Source organism: Bombus vancouverensis, chromosome 16, assembly GCF_051014615.1.
Source record: "Bombus vancouverensis nearcticus chromosome 16, iyBomVanc1_principal, whole genome shotgun sequence".
Lineage (NCBI taxonomy): Eukaryota > Metazoa > Arthropoda > Insecta > Hymenoptera > Apidae > Bombus > Bombus vancouverensis.
The window spans coordinates 3839735-3865333 of NC_134926.1; the positions used below are offsets into that span (position 1 = coordinate 3839735).

Genomic DNA, 25599 nt, shown 5'->3' on the forward strand with positions numbered 1-25599 from the left:
AATATGTCGCTATCAATTGTTACCAAGGCGCGACGGTAGTCACCCGTGAGCACCAAGAAGATAAACGGTCCATTGGGGAGGAATGTTGTTTTACATCATCAATTTATTATTATTTTGCCATTATATGCTTTGAATAATAAAAATACTCCTGTGGTGTCGTATGCGAAACACGTGATTTCGGCGTGGCAATCAAAGTGTTAACTGTATAAAAAGAAAGAAAAAGGAACGTAATTCGTTTGCAAAGGATACGATCGCTCGATTAAAATTCAACGTTGTTTCTCTTCCGTTTGGCAAGGGACGATCATAAATGGTACGCCACAGAGGTACGTGGGTTTGAACCAGCCGCCGCTCCTTTATCGCCGACAGCGGAAGAAGAAAGCTTGGCTAAGAGAGGGAAATCCTCTCTTGCACACTCGGCATCCGAGCAAACGAAAGTTGCAGACTTCTAAACACGTAGCTCGACGCCCGGATACAGCCAGGAAACGAGGCGAAAGAAGGAAACACAGGAGGAACGAAAAACCTAAGCCGAATCTAAGCGTTTTCGCGGCATCGATCCCCTCGCCCCTCCCCGAACGCGCTTATTCCTTTGGGCTACGACCTGCTCGTTTACTTTTCTAGTTTCTGCTTCTCCTCGCCAACTCCGTCGCTGGGAATAGAACGTTACGATTACAATGTTCCTCTCGGTCCTCTCGATTAAACTCTTTGTCACGCAAAGTGAGAGAAACGCGAGCAAAATGTCGAATACGACAGCGCGGATCGGACTCGTTCTTGAAATACGTTGATCGAAAGAACATTTGGAAAATAGAAACGCAACTACGGCGATTGATCTACACGCGTCTACGCAGTAGAATGAAAGAAACTCTCGTGCAAGGCGTTCGACGTAGCGTTATAAATCGCAGCTGCGAAACCATCGAAACGAAACATTTGGAGAATGATATTTCACGATATCGCGGATTATCTTGCAAATCTGTAGTTGAAAAATCCTTTTCTAAATTTCACCGAAGCATCGAAGAGCCGAGGTGAACTGCAGAGCAACGAAAAGTGTTTTTCGCGCTAATCGATATAAAATCAATAATTGGACTGGAAGGGGCTCGCAGGCAGGTTGCAGAAGCCCGTGCGTGGGGCAGGGCAAACGCAATTTACGCGGCGAGATCGAAATTCGCTTGGGCCGCCGCAATTGGGTCACCGATTCGTTCGGCACAGGTCGAGTTAATTTTAAGACGTCTCGTTATTTCCATCGAAAACAACGTCGACAGCTTTGTATTTCGTTTGGACTAAGCGAAACTGTTGCTCGAACGTGGAAAACGCGATGAAACAGGAGGAAAGTCGAGGAAACGACGTCCGTGGAAATTTGTCGTTTTAACGCGGTCCCGCGGAGGCGGTGGTCGAAACGATTAATCGATAGCGCATCGAGAGGAACCTCGAACGCGTCACACACGCCGGAAACGACAAAGGATTCGTCCTGGTAATTAGGTCACGTAAATCGGCAGCATTCGGCCGATTCCAGACGATCGTAAAACATAACCTGTCGCGACCTCCGCAATCCCGAGATTCTGATCGAAACGCGTGCAGAGAAACTGGGCCACGGCGGAGTCGCGTATCTACTTTGATTCGTCGTTTTGTACGCCTGCGATGGTAATTGCTGTGAAAGAACAAAGAACAGAGTGATACGTTCGTCGTTGGAGAAATTGGAATGGACTGTGAGTGTCAGGTTTCGCGTGTATTTAACGCTATAACCCTGGCTCTCGGTTGTTTCCCACCCAATCGTATTCTTCTGTGGTTTAACACGTTGAATGCCACGCCAGTTTCACGAGATTTGACCGTGGCGCCACGATCAACTTTTTATTATGCGATGCATATAACGTTGAAATATTACCTACAAGAGATATTTTACGGTATATAGTCATCATTGATGAATTTATCTCACTGAGGTCACCGGTGACCCATATGGCGCTGTAGCGCAGTTTCGTTCGATTCGATTATTTTTTTCCGATCACCAATTATCTCATATTGTTTCTTCGCGTTGCTAAACAATTGTTCTCAGTTATTACGTCAGGGATCTACCATAAACCGTAATCCATCCGTCGATCATACTTCGTACTCGTTTTTACTTGCAAACTTTCTACCATTGTGGAACAAAATTCGGAATTTTATTTTGTACGATCGTTATAGTAACTAAATAAGTTTCGATCGATAGACAAGCTTTGCCATTTTGAGAAAATTTCCTACAATACCACCTATTGACAAAATCCGCAATCACTTAGTTGCCAACACAGTACAAACCATCCTCGACTGTGAGAAACTTTCTTGCCCATGGAAAGAGCATGACATCGAGTCGCAAATGATCGAAAGCACACGCAGTAAAGTAGATTATACCAAGGACTCGCTATCTACATAGCGAATTAATTCTAGGAATAGCGTAGACGGAATAGAAAAAGAAAGAGAATAGCCTTAAACTGAAAAACAAGAGCGGAAGAGATAAAATCCTTTCTTTCTCTTCGTCTCGTTATAGACTACGTGGAACTGGAACACGCGTAACGGCCAACACCTGCGTCAATCGTACAGCCTTAATTCGTGTTGAATTTTCAACCAGTCATAGATCGAAGAATCGGTAATTCCTTATTTTTATTCCACTCTTCTTAACACTTTACCGACCGATGGCCGATTAATCAGCGTTCTGTCGCCGACGATCTTTCTCATTATTTGAGCAGTAATTTGTTATTTAGTACTAAGGTATCTTGCTCAGTTGCGTCAGTTGCGTTGCTTTGTAAGCTCCCACGATTTTATACCAATTTGAAAAACATACCGTTCGCGATGAATGAAAAGAATGGTATTGGAGAGTCTAAACCGAAACAGAACCTGCGCCTGAGCTGCCGGTCGGACGTGCGTATGCTGTTGGACCGCTAACGGTCGGTAAAGTGTTAAAAACAATTTCTCTTTTAGGGAAAAAAATTTTTCCTACTCCTTTCAAAAATAAAAATTGCACCAAAATACGATGCAAGGCAGGTTCCCGTTGGTCGAAGGGGGTTGCGTTTCGATCGTTGGCTCCTGCCACGTCACGGTCCAAGTTCGCGCGCGTTAAGTGGGTCAGCAGGATGCAGGCGCAACGTATACTACGAATGGCCGTTTACCTAGTAAACGCAAAGTGCATCCCTTCGTTCCGCTCGTTGTCGTAAAGTAACTACCATCGCTGTATATCTTCGACGAGGGAATGGGTGGCGCGTGCACGTTCTATCCCACGTAAAATAAAGTAACGACGAAAGAAAAGGGTCGTGGCGAAAGTAACGATTCACCCGATGCGTAGGCGGAGGCGATTAAAAAACCAAATCATCTGGTTGGCAGGCGGTTTGCCGCGAAGCGAACCGACCATCTTTCCGACGATTATCTCGCGAAATGAGGTTCAGGAGACCTACTCTCTCGGCGTTCTACCTCCATTTTCTCGGAACAAGCGAATAAGCGATCGAGCGAGAATGGAAAGTTGGAATGGAAAAGGGAATTCGCTTGTTCGCGATGGGGTAATTCGGCGAACGTAAACAAACGCTCGAATGCGCTCGTTTAAAGCGCTCCCCTCGCGCGTTCCAACGTTTACGCGGCTTAAACTGTCGCAGCAAATTTCCAAGCGACGATTTTAATACAAACCGAGCATTGTCGCGTTCCCTGCGAGCCAGGAAAATTAACGAAACGAAGCGGGAAACGCCTGGTTGGTGAACCGAGGGCGCAGGTGGACAGAGAAAGGCGCAGAGATGAAACAGTTTTGCGCAATAATGGCTCGATCGAACTCTTTTTTCAAACGCGATTGCCCCAGAGGTGGCATACTTTTACCGATCAACTACGGCTACGTGGAACGCGTTATCGACCGAGACCGTGTCGATCGCCATTATTGGGTCAAAACTAGTCGTATGAATTAGATCGTCGCTTCCTTACCGTCCAACGATACGCAATGCCTCCAGACGAAAATACGCATGCCGACTTGAGAACGTGAGATTTCGCGGCCGACGATCAAGCATTCGCCGAATGATTCGGCGAGGGCTGCAGTTCGAGCGCACCAATCGAGCGGTGGATCCGCGTCACACTTGTTCCTCTTCGATCTTAAGGGACAGGCTCTGCGAGATCGTGGCGGAAACACGCCTCGCGGCAACGTACTCCTCGAATATCCAAGTGTCTGACTCGCTTGGCCAGCATCGTCCGAGTTTTCTTCGATTTGTTTCCCCTTGGCACTGACGCCTGACCACGGTCAACGTTGGTCTGACGATCGATTTGACCGACGATCGATGAGCGATGGAAGCCGAACAATGCACGATAACGATCTTACGCGAGGCAAAGATGCGACGTAACTGTTCTCGGCAGGAGCAGCGCTGCCACAGGGAGGGACAGACAGATTGGAGGCTGCCGCCGCCGACGCTGCTGCTGCTGCTGCTGCTACTAGCGGAGGTGCTACTGATAGTAGCAGTGGTGGTATCGTAACCACTGCCGACAGCGGAAGCACGCGCGGGGTGTGTACACACCCGGGACACGACCGAGAGGAGGACTCGATAGAATACTGTCGAGGAAGAGAAGAGCGGAAAAGAGAAAGAAAGCAGGCGAGAGAGAGAGAGAGAGAGAGAGAGAAGCAACGAAGAGGGAGAGGAAATTGGAGGAAAGGAGTACGGGTTGCGGGGAATTGAGGTGCAAAGAAGGAGGATCGGGGGTGTGCAACCTGCGCGCAAGCGTGGAGGAACAGCCACAGGGTGTAGCCGCTCTCTGCCTGTCAACCTGCCTGCCTGAGATGCACGTTCGCCACAGCTGAGAAACTCAGATACTTTGTCGTTTGGTCGGTAATCGGCCTTTCAATAACGCGTCCCTTATCGTCGTCCCATCCAACATTTCCCTTAGCATTTCCTCCTATAGGGCTAACGCGTACCTGCTACCTAAGTGGCAACCAACCGACGTACGATTCCTCGACGAAAGATGAGATGATTCGTCGGAAGATGTGGAACAAAGTTTCTGCGATCGACGCTTCGTCTTTGGCAAAGACGATGTTGACAATCTGATTGATAGATGTGTACTAACATCAAGTTTCTATTAATATTTAAAGAGAAATGGCTCAAGATGCCAGAAGATGCAGCAACATCTGACGTTCAAATTGTACGCCGAAGATCTTCAAATGTTCGATCTTTTGCTCGACTGGAACTTGCATCGGATCGACAACGTATTAGGTTGTCCGAAAAGTGTCTTTCTTTTACAGACACCTCTTTTACAACGATGCATCTTTATATGAAACTTAATGTGTCGAACGTTGTGATCTTTGTTTCGATAGAACAAGATGGATCATACGTAATTCGATAAATATAAAATAATAATAATATAAAATAGTATAAAATAATAATAATATAAAATAACACAAAATAATAATAATATAAAATAATAATGATATAAAATAATAATGATATAAAATAATAATAATATAAAATAATATATAATAATATAAAATAATATATAATATAAAATAATATATAATAATATAAAATAATATAAAATAATAATAATATAAAATAACGTAAAACGGAAAATATAGTGCATCCATTATTTTCTTATAAAACGAAAGAAACTTTTCGGACGACCTAATACAAGTTTGCATCTTAGAAATCAACGTTCCAAATTAAGATTATCATCAACTTTTCGATAAATAATTTGTTTACGTAATATATCACAAAACATGAGATATATCGTCATGTCCGAACTAACGGATACGAAAGATCAAGGTAAGGGCTAACTAACGTTGTTTTGCGTTGGATGAAAGATCGCGCCAGTTGGCTGAACTTTGGTCGACGAACAGACATACGACCTATTTTCTTCCTATTATTTACTTCGAAATGGTCTCTGCGGAAATATAACGCGAACAGGCGCTTGAACGCGTAAAAGAAAAATGCTACAGACTGTGCAGCCAAGAGTGAAAGAACTCACGTATATCTATATATACAGAGTGTCTCATTTTAATCGATCCACGCAAACGTCTCCGAGCTAAACATTATTCGAAGATAAAACTCACTTGGTTTCTTGAGAGGCGCGTCGTGCTCCTTCCGAGGTTCCAAAGCGACCTTTTTCTTCCAAATGGAACCGTACATTTTCCACGAAATTAACATTGCAACATCTTTTTAAACGTTTTAAGCATTTTCAGATACAAGCAGCGCGATTCTTTTTTCGTTGAGAATTATTATAAAAACTACATCGAACGGTATATCGGGTTGGCAACTAAGTGATTGCGGGTTTTGTCAATATCACGTAACGACAAAGTCCGCAATCACTTAGTTGCCAATCCAATATAACAAAGCCACATAGTCCCGTTCGAAGAAACAGAGATCATCGGTCGATATATAGTTTAGAAAATATTACCTTGGGTCGATTAAAATTAGACACCCCGTATAGTATAGCAGAGAAAATTTATCGCACATCTTTCAAATAGCACGCTTCGTCGCGTGCTTTATCCGGTTGTGAAATTTCAGCAGGCGTTTGTAAATAGCATCAGACGACACCTGCAGGTTCGTTCGAACGATCAACGTCGCGTCTAACTAGTCATCGACTATCTCTCGTTCGGGAAGAACGCGCCGGAAACGGAAAGACATATTTCTCGTCTTTTAAACAAAACCAATTTTAAAGCTCGCCACGCTGTTAATCAATTGCACATCAAAGCTATCTTTATGTTTTTGGTTTTCAGAAGCAGAATTAAATTTTTCTCATCTTCTGCAACATTTACCGACCGATAGTCGGTTAGTCGGTTTTTTGTCGCCGACGCTTACCGATCGATAGCATATTAATCGGTATTTTGTCGTCGACAATCTTTCTCATTATTTGAGCAGTAATTTGTTATTTAGTACCAAGATACCTTGCTCAGTTGCGTCAGTTGCGTTGTTTTGTAAGCTCCTACAGTTTTATACCAATTTGAAAAACTTACCGTTCGCGATGAACGAAAAGAATGGCATTGGAGAGTTTAAACGGAAACAGAACCTGCGCCTGAGCTGCCGGTCGGACGTGCGTATACTGTTGCACCGCTAGCGGTCGGTAAAGTGTTAACAATTTGAATATGCTCACGTTGGAACAAAGCGTAGAACCAAAGAGGACGTGGCCGTACTTTTGAACCCTCCATCGGTACATTTGGTGGTTTCCGACTAGTAATTTTAAGTAATCTCGCATTTTTTCCATATCTTTGTTTAAATTTCGCTCTGCTTAAGAAATGTTAATGGCAATCTATCAAATTATTTCCTTTCTTAACATTGAAATACTTTTGTTAAGTCACTGTTATTCTTGCTGTTGGTATATTTCTACATATTACGCGCATTCTGTACATTTGTCCGCTCTTCGAAAATGTATAAATATCTCTAATCGAATTGAAATGCGTTAATTTTCGAAAACTCATCGATGTTACGTGATAATAAATTTCGCTTGGAAATTCGAAAAATGAACGTCGTTCGTGCACTTTGATACGGCCATATCACAATAAACGTAGCTTAGAAAACAATACACGTGAAACGTGTGCATACGTCACGAGATGACGCAGCCTTCACCGTCACAGGATTAACCTTTACGCCGCGATATTCGACTACGGTGAAACACTGGCGTGTTCCAGTTCACAGAAACATTTCATTTTAATCCACCTGTCGTTCAAATGTATCTTTTTGCTCTCGAATGATCGAGAAGGACGTGTACGTAACGACAGAACAAGAATGCAAAGGAAAAATCGAATAATTCCATTTCTGTTGGGTCTTTGACTTTGGTATCAACTCAGCGATGAAAATCGAGTATAGCGATACGGCATGATTGAAAATAGGGCAACCCGTGAAAGTATAATACACTTAAACGTTGTACACAGCGATAAAGTTTCAACAACTGCAGAAAACAAACGACACGACTGCTTCTACATTTACGAGAATAGGATAATATGCATACGCGTAATCGTAAAACAAATATAAAAAAGGAAATCGTGGCTTGGTAATATGAAATTGCTTCGAAGCATACTATTGGGTTAGGTTTTGCTGATTTTGTCAATACCAAATTTTGTAATGACAAAATCCGCAATCACTTAGTTGCCAATATAATATGGACTGTAATACGCTAAACTTAAAAAGTATAATTTGCACGTTTAATAAGTATATTGCACGGATATCTATGCGTTTATGAGAAAGGGGAATAGTCGAAATGCAGCTCGAGACAACTAAAATTCCAACGAGGCGTCGTTCTATTAGACGTAAAGTATCGTAGAAACACGATCATGAAAAACATAGATGAACCCGACGAAGACAACTTTCTCGTTTCGAGCGATCGTAAGACGTCGAAACGAATGTACAAATTGCAAAAATTCGCGCGTTTTCTTCTAAAGGAAAGTCGATATTTATTCAGTGGAAATTGAACGAACTTTGTGAGTTATTGGGTTGACAACTAAGTGATTGCGGATTTTCTCATTACCGTCTAATGGTACAGCTGGGAAAATTGAAAAACTTCATTTCGAAAAGTTTTTAGCAACAAGGGTTGGTCTGCAGCACGATACGCCTATAACTTCAAATACATCTTCAAGCGCTTGATTTTCTTCTGCTCATTTTGGATTTTTAATTTTTCCCACTCCGTTTCATACTCTGATATCCAATCTCTGGCTTTTTGCGTTCCATCAAATTGCTTTAAGCCGAAGTTTGCTTCTTCTTTCTCATAATTCCACATTTTTCCTTAATAAGTTACGAAGTGGTTCCAGGAGTTCGCAGGCATCTTCTATAAATTTAGAATAAAAATTCATTTCCTCCAGCAATTGTCTTACATTTTTTTTGTCCTTTGGGCGTTCAAATTCGCGTATTGCTCTCAGGTTATCTCTTCCTAGTCGCACACCGTCTGTTTCCATCATGCGACCAAGATATTTTACTGAACTTTTTGCAAAATTACCACCTAACGACAAAATCTTCCAATAATTTCCAAAACAATTGCTTTCGTATAAAGCAGAAAAAAAGGAATTTAATTTATCGTCGATTTCGCCCATAGCAAATAGTAGATAAAACTGGACCCGATAGAAAAACCTAACAACCACCGTTTCCAATTGTTAGTTTGCCATTCGTTCTCACTTACACTTCGATAGCGTTCACATACTCTGTTTCTACTGGGACCGATCGAAGCGTGCGGATACTCGCGAGCTTTCGCGTAATGACGAGAATCGTCATCCAAGGGACGAGGCATTTTGCGTCCGTTATCTCGTCACTGTAAACCGAGAGAATGCTCCGACCTTGTTGCATCAGGTCCTTCGAATCGGTTATCGAAAATCGATGCTGTTCTCGCGGCAGAGCTTTGTCGCGGCCAATTCCAGCGTTCCGTGGACAAATAACATAATCACCAGGGAAATTGTTCGAGAATACAGAGACAAAGGGAGGAAGAATAGAAAAGAAACCGGGCGTTCCACGAACATGAAAAACTAAAAGCCAGAGAGAGAGAGAAACGTAATGTAAAAGAGCGACGACGAGAAGAAGAGTTGCTTCTTACCTTCTCTGCCGAATTTACGCTTCTTTTTTCCAAGACTGGTGCCGGCTGAGGAGCTCTTGCCGGAGCTCTTGTCCTTGCTCTTCCAGCGCATCAACATGTTTCGCAAACGCTTCAGCGTCTCGAAGATAGATCGTTGCGCGTCATTCGAAAATACCGCGCGCGCGCATGCGCGCGCGTTCACGATACTCGGCTGCAGTTGGATCGCGCTATCGTCGATCGACTGGCGCGATCCTGCGCCGATTTCCGCGTTTCCACGCCATCTTCTCGTTTCCTTGTCCCGTGCATCACAAACGCCAACGCGTATTATCGTCGTTCGTTTACTTCGAACCGATCGCCTCTAGGCGTTCGCCGGTCGAGAAGGTTGCGTGCGTTTCTCTTATCGCTCGATCTTCATTCCCGAATTTAGCGAACGGTTGGGAAAAAGAATCGCGAACGAGCTTTCGCGTGGAAGGTTAGATCGTTGGAGAATTACGAGAACTGGCAGTGCCGGTGAAGATTCGGCCGCCTCTCACGTCGCCATTTTTCGCACGCGAATTCCATTTCGCTCGCCGTGGGTGGGTGGCGTACTCGGAGCACGCTACGTACCGAACCGGATCACTGGGTCAAAGGAACCGGCCGGCCCTGCCAACGCTGCCAGTCCCGTTCGAGATATTCGATGAATGAAATTAATCGCGACAGATCGAATGCAAATTGCCTACGTCCGTGTTACATCGCAGGAAGAACTCTCAGCCGAGGTACATTTATCTCGAGCGCGAAACGACACTGGATGGAGGCTGTGTGGGCCAACACTCGAATCACACGCGCGTTATCGCAAAACCAATGAATATTCCACTTTTCACGGATTATCTTGATAAGCGAGGACGTGGCGAATTCTGAAGCGAAAAATAGCCATTCGGAGATTATAGAATTACTTGAAAGAAGAAGGAGAAGAGAAGCAGCGAGAAGAAGACGATGAGCAGGAAAAAGACGAGGAAAATGATCAAGTGTATCCTGCTCATGATCCCGTCGGTCTTCCAAATCGATAGGTCCACCTCGTATTTTAAGCAATATGGAGCTGCACTTCCAGTGCTATCGACCGTTTCTCGCGAACGAAGAAACCAGCACAGTCGATGCACCGTCACCACGCGTTGTTACGATTCTTCCCTGCACACGTACGCAACTACCAACGCCTATACACCAGGCAGTTAACTGGCAGGATACGCGTGGTACAATTGCCTTGACACATGTAGCGCAACCAGCAACCTCAGACACCAACTTGATTACACGGTGAAGGTCGTGACCGAGGAAGAACCAACAGCTATATATACATGTATATGTATACAAGCATATGCACACGCGTTCACCGACTGCTACCACGAGCAGCTTCCTATCATCGAGCAACGCGATGTGACTGCGTATCGCGGACGTGAGGCAGCCAAAGCGAGAGATTCGCTCGGTGTTGCACACTCGCCAGTGACCATCTACCGAGAAACGACTAACTCGACGATGTCGAAGAAGAAGTCACTAAACCTAAGGACCGTGGAATTGTCGGAGGAACGATGGTCGCGAAACGAATTTCGAGGCAATTGAGAGAAAGAACGATAGCACCGGTCGACAGAAGGGAGAACCTCGCGTCAACTAGCAGCGACTAAACCGTCGTGTCACCGGCACGCCACCGCCACCCTCGAGGTTGCTGATTCCTCCAACGATCGCGGCCAGCATCGCTGCGCGCTCCTCCTTCGCTTCACACGCGTCTTCGAAGGTCGCGATCGATCGTACCTCTGTCTATGAGATTTGCAGCTCGGAAACCGGCGAATAAGACACAGCCACCGGCATCGATACCGGCGACGTCGCACACCCACCACCACCACCACCACCACCACCACGAGGACCACCACCACAATCGTGACGGGCTACGCGCCGTTCCACAAGGTGCGTCAACGCCGGCAGCAGCGGCACCACCGTCGAAAACGCGGCCAACGTCGTCGCCGGGATCTGCCCGAGTCCCGGCACTGCACCCACCACCTACACACCCCTCGGCACCGCTCGCGTGTCCACGTTCGCCCCGCTCCGCCCTAAACCTCCCGCTTTGTCTCTCCTGCCATCTCTCCCCATCCTATCTTGCCGCACAGTGACGTCACGGGAATGGAGTCGGGGATCGATCCCGAACGCCCACCTCGACACCGCATCCTCCCGAACGCAGCTGCTCTACTCACCGGATGGAAAACATTCGACCGATACCGCGACCTCTGACGACCTTCTCTTCCTGCTGCTCTCTTCCTTCGTCACCTCACGAGGACCAGACGATAGGACGATTGTTGGTTTCCCGACGCATCGCAGGATTCAGCGACCGATGCAATCGACTAACCTTCTTCTCGTTCTTTTCGACGATGCAGAGGCGAACAGAGTTCGCTGGAGTTTGCATTCGCTTTGCACTTTGCTTCGCTGGCTGTTTCATTTCGCTTCGATTAGGGTGTTGTCGAAGATTCTCGCAGACGAGCAGATCGCAGACGGCTGGCAACGTGTGTTTTGCGGGAAAAAGGGAGGTGGAATTAGGTGGTGGAAGGTGGGAAAAGTAGGTAAACTGCGTAGGTTTAGAAGACATATGACGACGCAGTTTACGTATTAGAATTAGTATGAGAATGGCGAAAACGTGTCCCATGTATTTACTGACACGTAACGTGATCGAGATTAATTTTTATGTCTTCTGTAGCTAGTTACTATTATGTTACAATTTAATACGACACTGTGTCATAAACAGGCAGCCTGTGCTACGCGAATACCGCGTTAAAATTGATTGTCCAAATTATTGTGAATAATATTATTGTGAAATATACGTGGATTATTTCATTCGTTCAATTTACTACTGAGCCATAGTCAAGAACATGTTCGTCTTCCCATAGCCAATTCAGCTGATCTATGGATAGGAGGAGGAGCGAACGCGGAACATTTCTTGTCTCTGTGTTATCTAACTAGTCATCTTCCAAGTACTTAACGAGTGCTTTAACACTAGAAATACCACACCAGTGAAATCGACTGGTTCTACAATTTTATTTTCAAATTCCTACTTCGTGTTATATTTTTTCCCGCAATGATGTAATGACCTTCGCGACGATAACTAAAAGAATAATATAATGAATTTTATTTTGTCTTGTTATTTCTATACTTAAACTCGCCCCGCTCGACATTTTTTTTTTTTTTTTGATAACTGTATTATCACGTAAACAATTATTGTATACTCGATAAAGCTTCCTTATGATATTCAACACTGAATCATCGATCACGCACCCCCTTTTTTTTGTTTTTTGGTTATCTTCTACGCTCCTCGATATTATTATTGTTAATAATATTTTCAATAAAAATAATAACTAATTATTGCACCTGGGCCCATAACCTGTTGCGATCCTACCTCTGAGTATAGAAATAACAACATTTTGTTTTTTATGTATTCAAACTGAAAATAATTTTGCATCAAGGCTACTTGTACCAATACCAGTGAAAATGACTGATACTTGTCAAAGTATAAAAGGGTGCTGCAATCTGTTTATCGAACCCCAATTAACCAGTTTCCTCTTTTTCTACAACTTGCCACGCGTTTTAACAATTTTTACTGTATATCATTCGATATGACGATATCGGTTATCAGAAAAATTCCGGATCGATCGCTAAATCGCTAGACGCTAACACTAGAAACACCACACCAGTCAAAATGACTGGTTCTAGAATTTTTATAAACGCGTCAACCCTCGTTTAGGGATTATGGCCCCGTATGGATTAATAATGCCAAAAATGTACTATATAACATGAGAGAGTAATAAATCAATAAATATAAAAATATTCTATTATTAGGTATTTTTTAAAGACCAGTCGTTTTCGCTGGTTTTGATAGAAATATCTTCGCGTTAACTATCGGTAGTTCTAATGTTAAACAGATGATATCCACAGATCGAGAACGAACGTGTGACTGTTATCACCAGATTCTGCTATATTTTCCACTCGCGACACGATTCAGAAAGGCGTCAGCGTCACTCTAACATCCGGATATCGACTATTCGAATTTGCATCCGAGCTGCCTAATTTGCATACATATTGAACGGCGTATCGACTAATCGAAAACTCGACAAACAATTTCGTTGTCCTTACTTTTCCTTCCAGACTCTGATCTCGAATGCGATCGACCAGATTGGGCGTCGCTCGATCAGTTCTATTCCCTCGTCAACGAGAAAACGCGCGCACTCCGTTCTCGTTTCCAACGTTAAACCGGTGCGTGCACGGCGCCGCATTTTTGTTAACCGTTTTAGCGCCACGCAGCGCCGTCGCGCTGTTCTCGGACTGTGGTCAACTGTATCGCGATGTTTCGTCACGATCGTCAATTCGCAACGCGTTCGGTTCCGAATGTAGCTCGTCGCGAGTCGTATCGGAGATTCCTCTCGCAATTACTCGTTTTTTCAAATAATCGTAAATCCCCTGCATAAACGAAAAAAAAGAGTAGTGCAATCGCGCTGCACGGATTCTTGAAAACCCCTGCCACTAAAACGGTTAAACGTGTAAGCGAATTGCGGTAGAGTTCAGAGGCCCAGCGCTGCGTCTATAAATATAGATCACAACCGGAAGCTTTGTTTTCACGTGGGCTCGTCGTGGCCGAAGCGTTTTGCGATCGACGGCCGCGCGAATCTTTGTCGAAACGATGAGACGAGAAACACGCGTCAAAATCTCGAAATATGGAACTTTCTTTGCTCCCGTTAACACTTTACCAACCGATAGCCGATTAATCGGCTTTTTGTCACCGACGCTTACCAACCGATAGCCGATTAATCGGTTTTTTGTCGCCGACGCTTACCAACCGATAGCCTATTAATCGGCTTTTTGTCACCGACGTTTATCGACCGATAGCCTATTAATCGGCTTTTTGTCGTCGACAATCTTTTTCATTATTTGAGCAGTAGTTTGTTATTTAGTACTACGGTACCTTGCTCGGTTGCGTCAGTTGCCGTGCTTTCTAAGCTTCCACAGTTTTATACCAATTTGAAAAAGTTAGCGTTCGCGATGAACGAAAAGAATGGTATCGGAGAGACTAAACCGAAACAGAGCCGGCGCCAGGGAGAATCCGCGCCTGAGATGCCGGTCGGACGTGCGTATGCCGTTGAACCGCTAGCGGTCAGTAAAGTGTTAAGCATAAGTTAATGGAAGAATCATGTTTAAATTGAATAATAGCTTTGTTTGCCTGATTTAACCTCGATCTAATAAACAACGTTTCGTTTTGAACGCGATGCCATTGTTTACGACTACCCACGATTCTTCGATCAACTGATGAATAAATTCTACTTTACCGGGACGTTTCGAAGCTGCGAGTCCGCTTTCACGCGCAGCATTTCCTCTTATTGGAATTACGACGAAAGATTGGCGAACAAGAAGGAGACTAAAAGGAGGGAAAGACGAGGACGTACAAACAATAGATAATCGGCGAGAGACATTGGAATTGCGCGAACAAACGCGGTACACCTCGTTTCCCGAACGAATCGACGCGTCGGTTAAATTACTCGTCGTTAATTGCAAGCTTCGATTTAAGCTCCGTAATGAATTCGCGATACGACCGAGTGTATAGGCAATTAAAAGATTTCCATTCTTCGCGCGACAAAGTTGTTAGTCTGGAATCGCGTGGTCATGTGGTTGTAGTTGCGAACGCACGGCTGCAAAGTTGTCGCGGTTTCGCCTCTGTACCGTTAAATCTCTGCAACAGCTCCGGAGATGCCGCTGTTATGGAATAGTTAGCAACCGGCAGACACGACTCTACAAGCTCCCAGTATTCTACACACATCGATAGACATAGAAAACGTAATATACATAATACGACTTCATATCTTTAGAAATATAATTAAAAGGGTAGAAATTTGCTGGAAAATTGTTGTTGAATTCTACGCTTTCAAGTTTATTATGCGCGCATAAAAATCCGGGTAATGTATCGAGTTGGCAACTAAGCGGTTGCGAATTTTGTCATTACCATCTATTGACGAAATCCGTAATCGCTTAGTCGCCAACCCAATAGCTATGATATTTGTCGGAAATATGCGTAATGGAAACATTTTCGGTTTTTGCATCTCTTTCGCACGGTCGATCGATACCGATCGTCGATACATTGCTTATAGAAGAGTTTATTCGCCGATTCTCACGATATACAGCGCTGTGATACATTTTGTGTATCCCAGTTTGTGCGCCGCTGGCGACTTCATTTGAGACGAGAGACGACGAAACGTAACGACGAATTGTTTCGTTCGCACGAAAGCCACGGTGTCGCTCGATTCGCTGTTTGTTCGGTTTTCTTTTTATCGTATTCAGGTTTGCTTGTTTGCGTCACTATTTGCTATTCAAATAAAGCTATAGACCTAGAAAACTAACTGTACGTCAAATGTTTATGTAAAACGATTACGATATATATAGAATGAAACTAGAATAAAAGGAAAAACGTATCGGTCGATGTGCTATATTTTCGTAATGGAAATGTTTCGTGAAAGCAAAAATTGTAAATGACAGTGTAAAACACCGCTACGATAACAGGCCCGGGCATTACGTTCGGAGGTATCGCAGTATGAAAACTGGATGTACAAAAATCAAACGAACCACTCAGATGGCCTGCCAATAGCACGTGTTTCGAAAAACCAATTCATTTTTGCAGAATATTACGAACTACCTCCCGTTTCAAATATTTCAAGCTATACAAATTTCAACGTTCTAACACTTGGAATTTTTTATCAAAATTCTACGTACATACTATATACAGGGTGGTTGGGGTTAGGTTGGGGTTAGGTAGCAGGTTAGTAACTGCATACTCTCAATATTATGTCTCATGATTATTATATTATACAGGGTGGTTGGTAACTGGTGGTACAAGCGGAAAGTGGGTGACTCCACGCGAAAAAAGAAGTCGAAAATATAGAATAAAAATTTCTTTTTTAATTTTTTTTTTTAATTTTTCCATCAAAAAACGATCTGCAGTGAGATCCATTATAACGAGACGCGATAAAGTGCACGCGTACCGAGCGAAAATTCAAAGTCGATTTTCTCGAAAACAAAGCCCCGAACGAAAAATTTTTATTCCATATTTTCGACTTCTTTTTTCGCGTAGAATCACCCCCTTTCCGCTTGTACCGCCAGTTACCAACCACCCTGTATATATAATTAACCAATGTAACTTTTTTAAAAAAACATTTTCATTGGGAGTAAAGGTAACAGCAGGAAGATTTCACAGATTATAGAGCTTTGACTGTAGCGAAGAAATTATGGCGCAAGAGACGAGAATAAAAGCTGAACAGCTCTATGAACAATTACAAAGCCTTTGATGTATCTGGAAATCGTATTTGAAGAAACGGATGTGTGAATACGTATAGGTGAGAATACGTATACGCGAAACGGTAACACCACGGACTCGCAAGAGGCTTAAAGCGTAAGAGCGAGATTTGTCTGCCGCGAACGAGAACGTGCTTCTACGCGATGCTTCTCCCGGTTTGCCTTAAGAGGCTCATTGAAATGCACGGTCATACGCCGTGCCACGCGGTTTGCACCTTGTCCGGATAAAAGCACAATGCGGCCGAAACGCGGTTGCTTTGACACGAAAACGTCGTAAAAAAAGAGAAAAGAAAAGAACGCTAGGATATTGACGATAAGTTGAATAATCCGTCACATCCGCCTTTCGAAATTCTTTTTCTTTTTTTCCTGGCCAATGTTAACACTTTACCGACCGATAGCCGACTAATCGGTTTTTGTCGCCAGCGCTTACCGACCGATAGCCTATTAATCGGCTTTTTGCCGCCGACGCTTACCAACCGATAGCCTATTAATCGGCTTTTTGTCGTCGACAATCTTTCTCATTATTTGAGCAGTATTTTGTTATTTAGTACTAAGGTACCTTGCTCGGTTGCGTCAGCTGCGTTGCTTTGTAAGCTCCCACGGTTTTATACCAATTTGAAAAACTTACCGTTCGCTATAAACGAAAAAAATGGTATTGGAGAGTCTAAACCGAAACACAGCCGGCGACAGGGAGAATCTGCGCCTGAACTGCCGGTCGATAAGGTGTTAATAAGACAAAGAACGTAACCGTAATCCACTGGTTGGTGAAATTGATTTAGCGAGAAAAAAATCGACTAAAACGGCACTCACCCTTTTGCTGAAGTACTCGTTGCGGACTAACAGCTCTCCTAGGGTCGTTCCCATTGTTCCAACGAACTTCGTTATAGGCGACACTCCGTGCGGGTCCTGGTCCAGCTATAGATACGCTTCTCGCGCCACTTGCAACATCTTTGGGCAAAGGCGGCAGAGGTCTGTCAGCGTCATACTCCGTACCATCCAGGCAATTCACATCCCTACGTTCCTGATGCAAGAACACGGAATCGGAATCGGAAACACTGTCTTCGCTCCTGTGTCTCCTAGTCGGTGGTTCCGGGGCAGTGCCATGTTTCGTTGGCCAGCTTCCACTAGCCAAATCCTGACCAACGGCCGACTGGTTGGAGAAACTGACCCTTTTCGCGCCACCGGCGGTTCCGTACTCCACACACTCTCCACCGATCAAGCTTCCCCTCTTAAAAATCGGCGGAGGAGCGACTGTCTTTCCATCGACGTCATTCGCCTCCTGCTCGTAGATCGAAGAAACTTCGAGTTTCCTCGGAACCACTTGCCCCTCTCCTCTGTGAAAATGTGGAGAGGCACTTTTGCTTCTTTGAGCTTCTTGTCTAGCGAGGTCCAGAGGTGTCGATGGAACCAAATCGCGACGATCGCGAATGGCCTGTTGAGGTCTGACGATCAAAACAGGCTGATTCTGGCCCTTCTGACTCTGCATTAGAGGCGGTTTTCCTATAGGATTCGATTTAGAGCATCGAAGATTGCCAGCGGACCACGAAGCTGGGTTACCATGAGCAACAGGCACGGCAACACTCGTGGGACTTCGAATCGTAGTTTGTCTAGGTGTCGACGTTCTGACGGGATTCTTCTTGCAATAAGAGGATTCCTCCATCAGATTCTGCTCGTAAATACGTCGTTGTTGTTCCTCATCCAGCTTCTTGAGCTGCTGCCAGTACACCGCTTCCCTGACCTCGGGTAAATCAATTTTTCGAGCCATCTGTCTGGAGCTGGCGCTCACAGGAGACGCCAGTGACTTCCTATGTGCTTCCAACGCCTTCTGCTGCCAGTAGAACGCTTCTAAATGCTGTCTGGTCTTTTGTTTCGAAGGTGACAAAGGTCCGCTATTAATGCTCGATGTTCCCCGTTGTCCATACATTGGTTCGCAGATTTTCTGAACGTACATCGTTTCTGGCCGAGACTCTTGCTGCTGTGAAACACTTTGCTCTTCTACGCCAACCCTATTTGCGTTTCGTGCTAATTGAATTTCCACCTGACGAGAAGCAACAGCATTTTGCGAATGATGAGTCTGCTCTCGATGATGATGATTTTCTTTGGACCCTGACTCGGTCAAATGGACAGACTTCTGCGTGTTTGGTTGCACTTCTTTCAGTGGACTCGTACGAGCTTCGCTTGGCTGCTGTGGACTCGCTTGTGGAGAAGACGTGTGTGCTTGAACCCAAGCCACTCTGTCATCGCCGTCGTTCCTATTTACATTATCCGATCTATGGTTTATGTTTTCCGGCGAATGAATTCTTGGAGAGCTAACAACCGCGTTTCTTTGACTTTTGTATCCGTAAATGGGCTCTGGTCTCGGTATTTCTGTATTAAAGTCTCCATTGGCCCCTGCAGTGCCTTTAGTCATAGTAGCATCCTTATTTGGACTGGAATCTTGGTTACGTTGATCCACGGAATTAACGTTAACAAGTTTACGGGGTGTGTTCGTCATGTGAACAGGTGATTCTATAGCGCAGCGTCTGGAGTCGTTCGAAGGACGTGGTATTCTCGTCTCGCAGGTGGTTTCTCTTTTCGGAGAAGCTATCAGAATCTGCTCGTTGGGCTGAGCTCTCCTGGAAGCTGGTAGACGTTGTCGCGATCCAAAGGGAGAAATCGGTTTGCCTTGGCTTCCGCTAGGGGAAGTCGGACCACGATTCGATTCCTCGCGATTATTCGCTTCTCCAGCTTGCCTTTCATCCTCGCGTTTTTCATTCACCAGATTTTCTCTCGGCGAAACAGGTCTTTCTCCTCTCGAACGAGTTCTCTGAGACGGGGAAACTCTCTTGTCCAAAGAGTCTTCGATCGAACGGTCGAGTTGCTTAGCATTGGCCGAATTCTCTTGGCAAGGAGAAGGCGAGGCAGGAGTCTCGTCATAAATCCTCTCATCCATGCATCTAGTCGACGATCTGGAGGGCGATTTCTCATTTTCGTAGATCCCTTCTTGCCTAGAATCTTCCTCGTCGAACTCGCGTCCATTGGGAGACCCACTATTTCGAGGCGAATGTAAATAATATTCGCCGCTCTTCGAACTGGATGGCGAGAATTCGCTTTTCTGGCTAGAATTGGGTGTGCAACTGGAATCCCCGTAATCTCCAGATTTTTGACTGGACCCCGAGGAAAGATACTTGGGGGATCTACCTACCAAAGGAGCTCTGTGATTCTGATTTACTATCGGCTGCCTAGTAATCTTCACCTGTGCAGACACAGACTTCAAAATCAGGCCAGGAGGATTGTCATTTTCGTACAATCCAGGTTCGTTCAGGTATTCCGGCGGCTTATCGTACGCGTTCTTTCCATATCTGGCAATTTGCTCTTGCCTTTCCTCTTGCTCCTCCAAATAGTTCTCGTAGTTGGCCAATTCGGTCCTTGAGTGAGGTATCGCGGGCAACGGTCGATCCATCGGATGAATGGCCCTGGGCCTAACTAGGTACCTCTCGCTAGGTGGAGCAGAGATCCTTCCAGAAGGTGCGTGATTCCTCTGAAAGAAGTAAGGCGGTCTACTCGCGTGATTCGGCTCCTGCAGACTGTGTTTTCGTTCCAGCTGGCCGTATCGCTGGCCGCATCTCTGGCTAAATTCCTCGCGCTTCTGCCTCTGCTCGAATTTCCTGATGTCGGGCGAGATTCCCAGCTGCGCGTTCCGCTCGTTCCACCTTTCGTCCGGAGCGATAGAGCTTAGACTGGAATCAGTCGTGTAAGATCTCGGAGCTCCGCTTCGATCGCGTAACAGACCTTCGTGATCCTCGTCTCTGGCTAGGTGATCCGGGGTGCTCGTTATGGGTCCTTGATCCGGAAAGAGCTCGCGCTTAATTTCGTCCAGCCTCTCTTCGATTATCGACCCGTTCAGGCTGTTGTCCAACTTCACGTTCCTCTTTATATCTTCGTTCAGATTCATCGTGTCAGGAGACCTGGTGTAGTTCCCGTTTTGCTGGTAACGAGCAAAGTGTCTGTCGTCGGGCCTCTTTCTCTCTTTAGACTCCTTCTTCTTGTAGTCTTTTCGAGAATCCTTCGGAGAGAAGAAACCAGGCAGCAGACGACGAAGGCCCAGTTTCTTCTTTTGTTTCTCCTCTTTCTTCGTGCGAGAGGAAGTGCCCGCCTCCATGGTGAACTCTCTTATCAGATTCGCGTAGCCGTCTGTTTTACAACTCTCTCTAACTAACGCAAAATCAACGCTGTCTGTGTTCGTGGAACTCGAAATTTTCTCGCTTTCGATCCTCGGTTGTTCTGTGAAACTCTTGGCTGTCTCGTTCCTAGGATTCCAGAATTCCTTCGACAATAAATACACGGACTCGTTCCACAGATTAGAAGCTCCCAACTCTATCTCTTTTCGCCGATCAACTTCCACATTGTCAGAGTCATTCTCGATTCTCTCGTTCTCCTTTTCTCTGATGTCCTCGTCCAAAGACTTGATCCTGTCCTCGAGACAGGAATCCGAGTCGACCGTACTGAGCGTGCTGTCAGCGAGAATTTCCTCGCAAGTTCTGTTGCCAGGAAGATCGATCGATCGTTCAAACTCGGGCCTGCGTTTTCTCTGGTCGAAGAGCGGCGTCTGAGGATCGTAGTCCTCGCTCTCCCTGGAGGAAACACTGCCCAACTCCTCCACGTAAGAGGACTTGGACGATTCCGAGGAGTGACGATCCAATTGGTTCTTCAGGAACTCCCCGGACCACCTCTTCTCCACTTCCAGCACCTTCTCGCTGTAGATAGGCCTCTTCCTCGAGTCTGACTCTTCTTCTACAGTGGAAACAGATTCGCGATTCACGTCCAGCAAACCGTACTCCTCGATCTTCAACCTCTTGTCGAGATTATGCTTCTGCAGAAATTCCTCGTCGAACGTGATTCTACTGGCCAACTTCTCCTGGCCAGGCTCCGCGTCGGATAACTTGAGAGCCCGGTTTTCTCGCGATTCTAGTAGTTTCTTTTTATATTTCTGAGCAGTGTTTGCGTCGATTTTCGTGTTCAGGTTCTGTTGCAATACTTCGATGTTTGTTTGGCTCTTCTCTAATCGATTTTTCGCGTCGATCTCTTCTATCTCGTTGTCCTTATCTTCCTTCGTATCTTTATCCCGTTCTTCTTTCTCTTCGATTTTCCCGCTAGGCTCGTTCTTCCTTTTATTTTCCGATCTGTCGGCAACAAGTTCGTCTTTCCGCCAATCTTTTCTCGAAATCTTCGTCGGGGTAAGATTTTTCAGTGAAATCGCTATGCTGCCTATAGATGGACTCTTGCTTAATTTAACAGGCTTAATTCTCTTTTCTGTAGTCGTCGATTCCGCGTTTTCTTTTGACGGAGCATCGTTACAGATATCGGTACTGTTAGGTGCAAGAATATCTTCGGGAAGAGAAACACGAAATTTTCTCGAATCCGCCGATTCGTTGGTTTTTGATCGCGAAAACGCTGGCTTACCAGGCTCGGATTTTATCGAAAGTTTCCTTTTCAACGAAGTTTCATTCTTCGTTAAAAGAACCTCGCGAGAACCAGCAGATTCTAAGACGATCTTTTCTACTGTAACTTTGTCTATCGACAGAACTTTCTCTTGCTCCCCTTGATCTTCGCTCTTGGCAGTTTGGTGCGTGGAATCGCGATCGGTTCGCGCGTCCGTGTTCCAGGGATTCTCATCGACGATTTCCTCCGCCGCCTCCATCCTCCTGTACCCAGGAAGCGCAGCTTGCCACCGCCTAGAATTGAAATCAAGCGTTCGTCGAATCTTTCTGTGCATTAGCTAAATTTCGCTGAAACGTTCAGATTACAACAGGAATAGTTATAATGCGCCATAGTTTCTTACTAGCTGTTTATATTTATCGAACAAAGAGGAATAAGTCGCACAAGCATCACCATATAATATTTTAGACTATATTAAAAAATTATTTATAAAATTTATAAACTAACAAATTAATAATAGAGTAAATAAAATTAATAGTATTTTTTAATGGAAATTACCAATATAATAATTACAATTAATATTATTATAAAATATATGCAGATATTATATACTGTACGCATTTGACTTGATTTGCTGACCAAGTTGTTCGTCATACTTCGACAACGTAGCGGTCTGACAAACGAGCAACGACACGGTTAACGAGTCCTGCTACTTCATAAGTGTTGAAGTAACTACTTCAAGAAAAACTCTACATCTTTATTCATGTATATCCGTGATCCGGAGACTGCTATCACGCAGAAATATTCTAAATAGGGGAAGGTGCATATTATTGTAACCTTGAGTATACATTATGTTTTCTATGTTCCCTGCAGCCTCTAGCCAAAGCTATAAGCGTAACTTTTTTGGTAATGTCCTGTTGCTATAAATATGTCGGAGATGAAAGGACATCGGGACTTCTCTTTTGGAATGTTGGAAAAAACTCCAATAGTCCAGACTTTTACTATAGCTACACTTAAGTAATAAAGATAAGAAATATTTTTAATGTTCTAATCCGATTTTATGACAATGGGCTTGGACTCGAAGTGACATAGTCGGTCACTGAACGTAGCCACGGTCACGGGGGGACGTGTACCTGACAGAGGTATGGAATGATTATATGGCTTTCCTGGGGGGGGGGGCTAAAGTTAATTCGTACAAAATAAGGCATGTTTTTGTGAATTATTTGTGACGACACAGTTAAAATCTCTTTATTAAAACCAATAGTACATTAAAGTATGACATTCGAAGAATATTGTATAAAATTTTCACGGAGAAATATTAAAAAATACGGCAATGGCAGTAATTATTCGGACGTGTCTCGGAAAAAAGTAGAATTGCGGTGCCCCTCATAACTTGGTGCTGGATCATCTGAAATCAAAAAATCAAAGTTCATTCGTTAGGTAACAGTTTTCCCCAGGTAACGCTGGGAAGGTTTCTCGAAATTTCAATTTTTTACTTTTTTGGAGCGCTTTGAAGGGATAAATTAGCCGATTTTGCGAAAATTTGCGGCTAATTTTCCCTTCAAAGTGTTCCAAAAACAAGTGAAAAATTGAAATTTCGAAAAACCCTCCCAGAGTTACCTGGGAAAAAGTGTTACCTAACGAATGAACTTTGATTTTTTCATTTCAGATGATCCAGCACCAAGTTATGAGCAATTCTACTTTTTTCCGAGACACGTCCGAATAATTGCTGCCATTGCCGTATTTTTTAATATTTCTCCGTGAAAATTTTATACAATATTCTTCGAATGTCATACTTTAATGTACTATTGGTTTTAATAAAGAGATTTTAACTGTGTCGTCACAAGTAATTCACAAAAACATGCCTTATTTTTGTACGAATTAACCTTAGCCCCCCTTAAAAACAAAGACTGACCCGAGAGGTGGGGAGAGGAATATATAAGGGCAGTTCCACTTAGACTTTTTGGAGTTCATGCAGATAAGTTTTACCTGTACGTGGAGTTATACGTGTATCACATCGCATTCGTCATCCCGTGGACCGTGGATTCGTTATCGAACCTGAATTCGTCGTCATCAACATCTCGACCATCATATCGCCGCTATTACTTATAGTGGCCACATTTGTACCAATAAATATCAGCTATATCCACGATGGTAAATTTGAGTGAAAGTTTATCGAACGCCCAAAATTCCAATCTTAATCCGACAAATATATGAACGTGTTCCCTATCATTGCATTGTCTAGTAACACTAAGAGAGTAAGCATGTGAATCAGCATAAACTTATACATTATATTTATATCTTTAATTATTTCAATATACTTTTCTATTACAAATTCATCTACTCGTTGTTCAATCAGTCAACCTCAACCTCAACAATAAGCAGAGCTAACGTTATGTTTATAACAGATAGAGACACTGAAAAGCGTAGAATTGCTGAAATCCGAGACAGGGTAATCGTTGTCACGTGCATGCTACTTATTAGCGAATTGTAAAATTTCGCAAGAAGAAAAGAGTACCGTACATCGACACGACGCGACGTCGCGTTAACACGTTGACTGCCGCGCGTGTTTTCAACGAAATCTCCTTCATGCCACGAATGCCGCAGTACCAAGCGTACTCTGCTAGACTGCCACCGATATTTAAGATAACTTAAAATCTCTGGCCTAATTCGTTACAATGTCGAAAAGAAAAATGGAAAACTTATTTCTTAGTGAGTCAAACAGCAGTGAAAAAGAAAGCTGTTAAGAGGCTTACACAAATTCGGATAGCAGCGATGAGGAAGAAATCAGATTTCCTAGAAATAGAAATATAAATAGAATTACATCGTCTGATTCTGATTCGGATATTGATAAGTGTAATCGTAGTGATACTGAATGTAACGAAGATACTGTTGACGAGATTTTACAAGAATTGGTCATTGAGGGAGAAAGAAGAACTGATGATACCGAGAAAAGTACAATTCAATTTGATGAATGAAATGAATTTAGTGGTTGGCAGAAATCATTTTTTCCCAGAGACAGACGGCCTCATTAGGCAATTACCTGGCGATGTTAATCCATATGACGTGTTCGAGCAGTTCGTTGATGACGAAATAATAAATTTACTTGTATCAGAAAATTGCAACAAGGAAGTATGTAAATATTAGAAGATTTAGAGAATTATTAGCTGGAAAATTATGAGGGTTGTCTGAAAATACAAAAATCCTTGTCTTCGACGGAATCGGCATAATATCGCCGTTCGAAAAAATGATTTCGCAAGAAGCACTAGTCGCGCGTGCAAACTATGTTATGCGGATAAAAGACGTCGAACGGACCGATCAAAGACACGGGAGAATTTCAAGAAAACAACAACTTATTGTCCAAAT

General features: G+C 44.0%; 1 protein-coding gene across 26 annotated transcripts in view; it reads right to left on the minus strand.

The window, feature by feature from the left end:
• LOC117163125 (uncharacterized) overlaps positions 1-25599 on the minus strand; it is a 215715-nt gene that overhangs the window by 131644 nt on the left and 58472 nt on the right. For all 26 annotated transcript variants that reach the window (XM_076625237.1, XM_076625236.1, XM_076625239.1 and 23 more), the window contains exon 2: positions 17626-22529. In XM_076625237.1, the coding sequence (XP_076481352.1) occupies positions 17626-22495 (4870 nt within the window). In that variant the 5' untranslated portion in view covers positions 22496-22529. The remainder of the gene's footprint in view (positions 1-17625; positions 22530-25599) is intronic.